We start from the raw sequence: 8,658 nt of genomic DNA, 5'->3' as shown, positions 1-8,658 counted from the left end.
GCATCAGTTTGGCAGTTGGCCCCTACTTTGATGGACAGTTGTTTTACATAATCCAGATTTGTGTCTACCCTAAACCCTTCAGACCTGAATTTATCCAAGGACATCCCTCCCTGTCTCTCTTAAAGTTTTGTACCATGTAGAAGTGAAGCTAAGTCATTTTTTATGTAATTTGAAACGCAGGACTTGTCAACTGCCCACAATTACAATGGATTTTCCTATTTTGATTCTTTTAAAGGTTTATAAACAATATTCTACTCATTGATTTTATGTAAACAAAATTGCTCTCCTGCTTCACAGCCTTGTTTATGGTTTTCCTCACCTTCTCTATGTGCTGTAAACACCAGTTCTCTATCGATTTATTTCAGCCATGGGGAGCCAGTCATGATTTGTAATGAAATGTCCACAGGGGGCAATAGTGCTCCTTGAAAACCAAGCTACGCTGTGACAGAGAGGGTCCACACTGTGTTTATACTTGTGCTTTTAATGAAGCTGAGTATCATTACACAGGCCTGGGTCAGACTTATGATTGAAGTACAAAGGTTAGTCGTGGTATAAATGTAAAATTTAGGTACCAAAGAAACCACAACACGCCGAGCATTTAATCCATCATGTAATGTTACGTGTGTGTTGCTTTGCTGGGCAGCATCCCACTTTACTGTTATATAACCGCTCCGTGTATTCACCCACTCTCGGTTCATCGTGATGGCATACGTGACAACTGTCCCCTGCGAGTTTCAGCGTCGCATCGATCGCAGCCGCGCGTTTGGCTGAGCGCCCCCACAGACTGCTGCTTACTACAATTGTAACCCGCCGGGTCCAAGGTTCATGTCAGAGACCAAAGAAGGCCTTCGGGTGGAAGATCTGCCCCCTTCGTTGTCGCCTTCCTCTTCCTCCTCCTCCTCGGTACCCGGGTTCAGCACCGCGGACAGCTCCCTGCCTCCACCCGTAAACCGCCGCCTGCGCTCGGATGGTCAAACACAAGTGGGACGGCAAGAAGTCGGCCGCTACTCTGAGCACATGAGAGACAGCTGCGGTTTGGGAGGTTTTCCCACCTTTTGTTTTTTTTCTAACATCCCAGCGACGGATGTGACAGTACTGAAGAGCGGGGTTTTTTGGGGGGAGTCAGGGAAACGAGACTGAAACACGATGATCTCACGATATAAACCGGTAAGTCACCTGGTCTCCTCACTTTGATCGATACTTTCAGTTTGAATAGTAGGCTGCTCTGTCTTGTTAGCAATTCATGGACACGGACAGCACAGTATCATACAGTATTTGCATTCTTTACATGAAGAATTTCCCAATTTCACATATGTAATATATATATATAAATATCCACTGGGGACGGAAATGATTTTCATTTGCATATATAATTTTACAGAGGTGCATTGGCTGCAGATTAGGGCAGTGTAATGATGTTGCGAGTCAGTTTAGGTCATATTTAGTCAAGGAATCCCTGTGTGGGCTGTAATGGTGTCATATATCACCGGGATTCATTATAGGCTCATTTCTCGAGGCGAATAATGGGAGTGTGAAATATTGGACGCGCTGATCTCGTGCGAGGTCTGTTAGGTTATGGTAACAAATGTTCACAGCCAGATGGAGAGCATTTAATAAAAGACGGGTTGCGGAACAAGTATCTCCTCCTCCTCTTTTCTCTCTCTGTATAGGTGAGAGAAAGACCTACATGTTAGATTCACATTGATGATTCATCTTTCAACTCTTAACCCCACTTTACTCCCACAGACAGAAACCATCACCGGCCACGTACACACAGTCACCCTGCCCTGCCAAGTCAGTTATATTTAGTAGATATCTGTCCGCATCTGTGGTTATATGACAAAGTAGTGATGTGTCCACATAACAATGGCACGCCTCTCTATTTTGGGATTGTCCTATTTAATGGTTTTGGGAATGCATTGTTCTTCTTCTGTGCTGTAAGCCCTGTAGCTAAACCTCAGTTTCCTGTTGCCCAAATGCTCCTCTCCCCTTTTAAGTGTCTGCTGAGGGTCTGCTGCTCTTCCACTCATCCTCTTTCTTTTTTTCCTCTGCACACAGTGCAGCTTCAGCTCTCCCCAGGCAATCCAGTGATGGACAGTGCTAATCTCTGATGTAGGGCACCGCAGCACTATAACCCGGCCAGTTATCCCAGCTGTAGCAAAGGATAATTATACAGTCGCTGCATGATGAAAGTGTAGTCTTTGGTTGAGGTGTTGATGCTGGCAGTTTATTTGAAGATGAAATACAATCCTGTAGATGGTGAAAGCCCCCAGCCGACATAACATCTGGTTAGTCTGTGCTCTGCTGCGCCAATTTAATAGAAATCACTTGCTTGTATAAATTTCACTCTTTCAAAAAGTTCAAAATCCAGTCTTTACCCCAACTAACCTCTGGATCAAGTATTGTCTTAAAAAAAACAACAACTTTTTCTCCCAGTGAACAGATGAATGATATGTGACAGGAAGTGAGAGGCTAGAGCGGCAGCTGCTGTGAACTCTTCATCTTAGGTGTTGAAATGAAAGACAGCAGAAATATGTCCACTTTCAGTGACGCCTAGTGTCTCTGTCCCATACTTTTTATTGCTACGAAAATGCCCTTCGACCTTCTGACCATGCCTACAAGAGAAATTTGAACAGTTAAGAAAAGCCACTGCTGTCCTCTGTTTCTGATGCCTCTTTGCTTGTTCTCCATGAAGTATCAGGCACATCACATTTTGATAACAACTCACTGATACTTAATCTTTTACTGTATTCCTGTCACTTAAATGCAGCACAGCCAGATTCCACAAATGTGAAACAGCAGACGACTGTGTGTGTGTGTGTGTTAACTCTCATGTAAACTGCTCATTACATTTAAGCTTATCTCCTTGCTGTTGTTATCTGAAGGTCGGCGTGGCACGGATTACATTAACCATAAATCATTTTAACCACTAAGAAACGGCCATGAGTCTGTTGCTGTTGACGGATTATCAAAATCTGCTCCCATGTGGGTCTTTGCTGATCCCTCTGTACAAGTCAGCTGCCACTGGCTGCAGCGGGATCTCTCCCTGCAGGATCGGACGCACAATTCATCCATCCCAGGCATTCATTAATATTTTATATCACCATTCTTCATGTATGCAGCCTAGTTATTCTGTCACCACTGTGCTTTCTCTCGCTTGGTTTTCTTGTAGATATAATGCAAACTACTGTAATAAATGGCTCAGGGATGGAGTTATGTAAGTCCTGAAAACGTGGTGTTGGGATTTAGATTGGAGTGCTTGCTCATGCTTCACACGTACCTTTGTATGACGTTCGCACTGCTCATTCAAGAGCTGTACCCCCTATCTCGCTCCTTTCTCTCTCCTCATCATTCACTTGTTCCCTCCCGCACCCGCCCACCCCCCTACCTTCAGTGGCTCTGTAGCTCAGTCCTCCAGCTCGCCTGCACACTCAGCCCTCCCTCTGCTCTCACCCTCCAAGGTCGACTTTGAGCTCCCGTTTGCAAAGAGACAGGAATAGCAGGTGCACTGCAGAATGCCGCCGCTGCTCTAGCTGAAGAGCACGTTTGGGTGTGTATGTGTGTGTGAGATGTGAGCACTGTCTGAATGCATTCCGGTGGAGCTATGCAGTGCTGTGCGCAAGTGAGGCTTCAGTTTTTAGAGGATGTCTGCAGACTGCGGGCAGGAGGGATGCAGATGTTTCTCACCAGTATGGCTGGGAAAGCTGCTTAGACTGCCGGAGAGGAGAGGGAGTTGCTGCTGCTGCTGCTGCTGCTGCTGCACTGGACTGTGACTGCCTCTGACCCCTTCTCCCTCCCCCACCTTCTCCCTCTGTCTGCTCTTGTTCACCGGATCTGATATTTGAAAGCTGGATTCGAGAGGGAGCAGGAGGGAGGTCACTTTGGGAATTACTGGGATCTACTGTAGACGCCGTCGGTCTTCTCTTTGAAAAGAAGACATGCTCTGAGACCCTCCCTCTTAAATCTCTCTGTCTCTCCTCTCTCTCTGCTCCTCCTCCTCCTCCTCCTCCTCCTCCTCTTCCTCTTCCTCCGGCCGGTTCCCCCTGCAGAGTCCCGGTTCCACCATGTCCTTGGCATTCTGTGGGAACGAGAACAACTCGGTGGCCTACAACGTGGATGGGGGGGTCCTGAACAATGGCTGTTTCCTGGACGCGCTCAATGTGGTGCCACATGTCTTCCTGCTCTTCATCACCTTTCCCATCCTCTTCATCGGTGAGTGTCGCTGGGAGGTGAGCCCTTCAACCTCTTCACGCCACACCTTCCCACACAGATCACACACACACATACACAGATGAGGTGTCAGCACAAGTCCACAACGACCTGAAATGGGACTGATGGGCTTTGACATGTTCTCCATCTGCCCTTCTCAGTTTTCACATTAACAGCATGTTTACTTTTCAATGTGATTATGAACTACTGCATAACACATTCTATTAAATAGCCTATATATTCCTTTATAAAGATGACCTTGTAAATGTTTTATTTCCAGAATAATGTCTATACACTTTAATACACTTGGTTTTACTTTATTAATTAGCTTGTTCGACTGTTCATTTAATTCCCTGAGTTAAAGCACCACCTAAATAGGTGTTGGCTGTCCCATAACCAACAGTCGGGGTATGAGCCTCCTCAGTATGGTTGAACATAAGGATATGTTTCTGGAGCTGCAAGCAAATATGACTCTCCTGATGAAATGTAGTGTACGGAGTCAAACAGATGCCATCATGCCGGCATTAGGTTACACCTCCTTTGCTCCTCTTCCTGGCTGCTGGCCAGTCTATTAGTGTCATCATCAGTGTGTGACAGACCAGCTCTGTGTCGCCACACACACTCTGCTGCTATGGTCGCACGTGCTCATGTCTGTGTGTGTGTGTGTGTGTGTGTGTGTGTGTGTGTGTATGTGTGAGTTTGAAAGCAGTTAGTGCCTTTTTTCTTCAGCAGGACAACACTTTGTCACTCCATGCACTGGCTCTGTGTTCCTGTTGTTCACTGTATTTGAGAAAGTTGAAGAATATGAAACTACTGTTTAGCACACACACATTGCCTTTCTCATTAGCACACTGAACACTTTTGTTTGTCCTTGAGCTCACGGTTGCAAGCTTCCATTTATTTGTTGGCAAATTTAGCCTATTTAGTTACTATTCTGATGTTTTTCAGTTTTCAGACTCACTTCTTTCTTTATTAGATGGCAGTCATGCCAGTGGCATGGTCAGTTGGTCAGTCCACCAGATTACAGACAGTCATGTTACCCATCAATGAAAGTTTAGTCATCTTATAACTTTTCATCTAGGGCCATCATGAGGTAGAAATGTCCAGCTTTGATTTCTGACCAAAAACCTGCAAAACTAACAGCTGATCATTGAGTTTACTGCTAGTTACCAGATGCTAGCATGCTAAACTAAGATGGTGATCATGGTAATTTAAAGGCTACCTGCAGCATGTTAGCATAGTTGAGTGTAAGCAGGCGCACATTAACGTTTAGCTCAACACAGCTTTGTCTGAGTGCAGTCAGTTACTTCCTGACACCACTACCCTAACCCTCACCAATTCATACAACAAATTGGATTCCTGGTATGGATTGGGCAGTCACACCTCTCCCTAAGTACTTGTCAAGGGCTTATTTTGGAAACACAATAATTCAGGTGATTGCACACAAATGAAAACATAATGAAATCCAAAAATTGCAAATTGCAATTGCAAATCAAATTCAACTAATATATGCTAATGAGCAGGGTGAAAGAGAGACAAGTCAAAACACCCACTAAAAAGTCATGTTGGAGGAGAACCTATAAGCTGCAGGGGTTCCTCCCTCCTTCATGTCTCCCTGAGCTGCACTGCTACCACTAACAACTTTGTCACCAAAGACAAACCTCAGGGGTGTGAAAGCTTTTCACCTGACAAAACCTCTTAAGACAGAGTGCTGTTTATATACTATATTCTGCACTCATTCTGCCCTACAGCTATGTGATGCATTGCTCTTTAGAGTGCTGGCTTATGAATTTACCAAGTCACATCAAGGCTACCAGTGTGAGGGGATACTGTACCACAACACCTTTATATGACAGTTTGCATTACACCAGCAGTCAGAGAGAAATAATATCAGTCTTCTATACTTACCGTCTTCTTGTATTTCTCACCTGCAGCTAACCACTTTGGGAAAACATTCATGTTAATATTGTGTCTTTGGTTTTAATTATAATGCACAGAACTTGAGCAGATGGTATAAATTTGTATGTGTTTGCAAGTGTGAAGTGTGAAAAAGAGAGAGAGGAAGAGGCAGATGAAGGAAGAGATACAGTGTGTGTGTGTGTGGTGTGTGTGTGTGTGGTGTGTGTGTGTGTGTGTTTGTGATTGCCAGCCTGTGCCAACACTCTGTCGAGAGATAAACTATCCAGCAGCTAAGGTGCCAACAGCAGAGGAGTCATTAACATAATCTGATCAACAGAGATGTGTTTTTTTATGACAGCAGTGACTTCCATTAATTATATAAATTGCACTATAATGACCTAATCATTGTTATTTTCCAGTCTGACTTGAGCCCAACATCGGTCTCAATGGAGGAACACCTAGGGATAAAGGACAAAGCTTCTGTACAGCCACTATAAGCACTAAAATAATTGACTGAAGGGTCTCAGGCCAGCAGCCGTCTAGCCACTCTCATTGCCTTACCTACCAAGTAGTGGGGACTGTAATGACAGTGATAATAAGACAAATTTTCTGAACTCCAGAACGTTAGCACTCTGGCAGGCTGCCATTCTTCCCAGCAGGCCATCTTTTTTAGTTTTCCTTCATAGTCACACAGCTTTGCTATGAGTGTGAGAGCACTTATCACTGCAGTTCTTGACATTCAAGGTTGCACTGGAAGTAGAAAGCAGTGTATTAAGTCAAGAGACAGTGATGAAAGACAAAAAGAGTCAAGAAACATTCTTACGTTATTTCAGTGTATGTTTACATTTCCTGTGTGCGAAAGATTTGTCCCAGTTTTATTTAATTGTTTCTGACCAATAGTCTAAATTTTTATTTCGTGTTTCTTGTTTGAGGCTGGGGCAGCCAGAGTTCAAAGGTCCACATCCACCACAGCACCTGGCTTCACTTTCCTGGTCACAACCTGCGCTGGCTTCTCACCTTTGTCCTGCTCTTCATCCTGGTCTGTGAGATTGCAGAGGGCATCGTCTCTGATGGGTATGTCAGAAACCAACAGCGAGATATTGATCCACACTGCATTTTATTTTATGTACCACATGATTCGATTTTGGAGGGAGTCTGCTTCCTCAGAGTATTGCTGAGATGGGAGGAGGATGCAGCTGACTGTGATTAACACTTCACTAATGGCTGTTATCATCTCTCCATATAACAATCACTCAGTTATGCTCACTAGAGAATATCAGGCTTAAGCTGATTGTGTGTTTCTCAGACAGGCTGTAGATAGAGTGGAAATGTATCAACAACTCTTCTTCATTAGTACCTCATAATGCGCCATAAAACCATGTGTCAAAGTTTATAGTTTATATTTATGTTAGGTTTGTAATTTACTCATTTTATGCAAAGCTAATAACAATAACAATGTTAGCATGGTGATTCAGCAGTTTTTGTTTTTAGGCTTCTGTTCCGATCTTACAGTGGTTTTCTATTATATTCTATACTAAATGTGTATCTACTAATGTACCGTTTTTTGAACCTTTAGCGTCTTGTATATTTGCTTCAATTTTAATCAAGTTTTTATTTATTTTTTTTTTGCTACAGTGATGAGTTGTGTAAATTATATACTCCAGTACAGTGGTATATATATATATACATATATCCTTTTAGTTTGGAGTATGAACAGAAAACCCCAGTATCATGGTTCAGCCATGATGCTGAAATGCAGCTGAAAGATGGTTAAAGCTGGTTAAACATTATCCCAGGAGTGAGGTGGGCCTGTTGTTTGCAAGCTATAGTTTATGTTGTTTTTTTTATTTAGATTATAGTTTATTTGTTTGTTTGGTTTTTGTTTTGTTTTTTCTCAAAATGTCAACACTGTGTGTAGGAAAAGGTTCATATACAACATTTCAAAATATGTTTAGATGTTAATATTGATGATGTTTACATACTGCTGAGGGAAGCTAAAACAGAGCGACAGAGGCTCAGAGGGTACAGTGAGTTTAACCTGGACTGTTGACCATGGTTCAGATTGGTGATATATGAGACAATGTGGAGTTTTACTCGTGTCTTCAGTTAAAGCTTAAATTATTACCAGTGGGAACAAGACAGCAGTTGACTGTTGCTGGTTAACTTTTTATGTAACATATCGCATTGTTTTTACATGGGCAGCAGACGTTTAGCAGTACATTATTTGCTGTTTCTATGGTTGCTAAAAACAGTAGCTGACACAGATATACAGTTTTAGCTAGTTAGCATCTGTGTCACCTGCAGCTTGAGTGATTGTTACTGAAGTGAATAGAAGAGCTCTCCACTTCACTTTTTACGCTGACATAAGTGTTTTGCTGAAGATCTCTCTGTGTGTATTTATGTGAATGTGAGTTTCCACCTGTCAAATATGGGTGGGCATTTTTGTGATAACAGGTTTATCACATCTGCATTCATACATTATAATATATATAGGTATGTGGTTATACATGCTCCAATCAGTTCAAAAATGTTCTGGTTAATGAGGACAGA

At 43.0% G+C, this 8,658-nt stretch overlaps 1 protein-coding gene across 2 annotated transcripts in view; it reads left to right on the top strand.

The window, feature by feature from the left end:
• Positions 1-674: 674 nt before the first annotated feature.
• Positions 675-8,658, top strand: part of abcc8 (ATP-binding cassette, sub-family C (CFTR/MRP), member 8) — a 51,650-nt gene continuing 43,666 nt past the window's right edge. The window contains exons 1-3 of one of the 2 annotated variants that reach the window (XM_018663982.2): positions 675-1,167; positions 4,050-4,212; positions 7,041-7,182. In XM_018663982.2, coding sequence (XP_018519498.1) covers positions 1,147-1,167; positions 4,050-4,212; positions 7,041-7,182 — 326 coding nt within the window. In that variant the 5' untranslated portion in view covers positions 675-1,146. The remainder of the gene's footprint in view (positions 1,168-4,049; positions 4,213-7,040; positions 7,183-8,658) is intronic. The other variant, XM_018663983.2, reaches the window with a different exon arrangement.

Source organism: Lates calcarifer, linkage group LG10 (assembly GCF_001640805.2).
Source record: "Lates calcarifer isolate ASB-BC8 linkage group LG10, TLL_Latcal_v3, whole genome shotgun sequence".
In the NCBI taxonomy this organism is placed as follows: Eukaryota; Metazoa; Chordata; class Actinopteri; family Centropomidae; genus Lates; species Lates calcarifer.
This window is presented reverse-complemented; position numbering and strand designations above follow the sequence as displayed.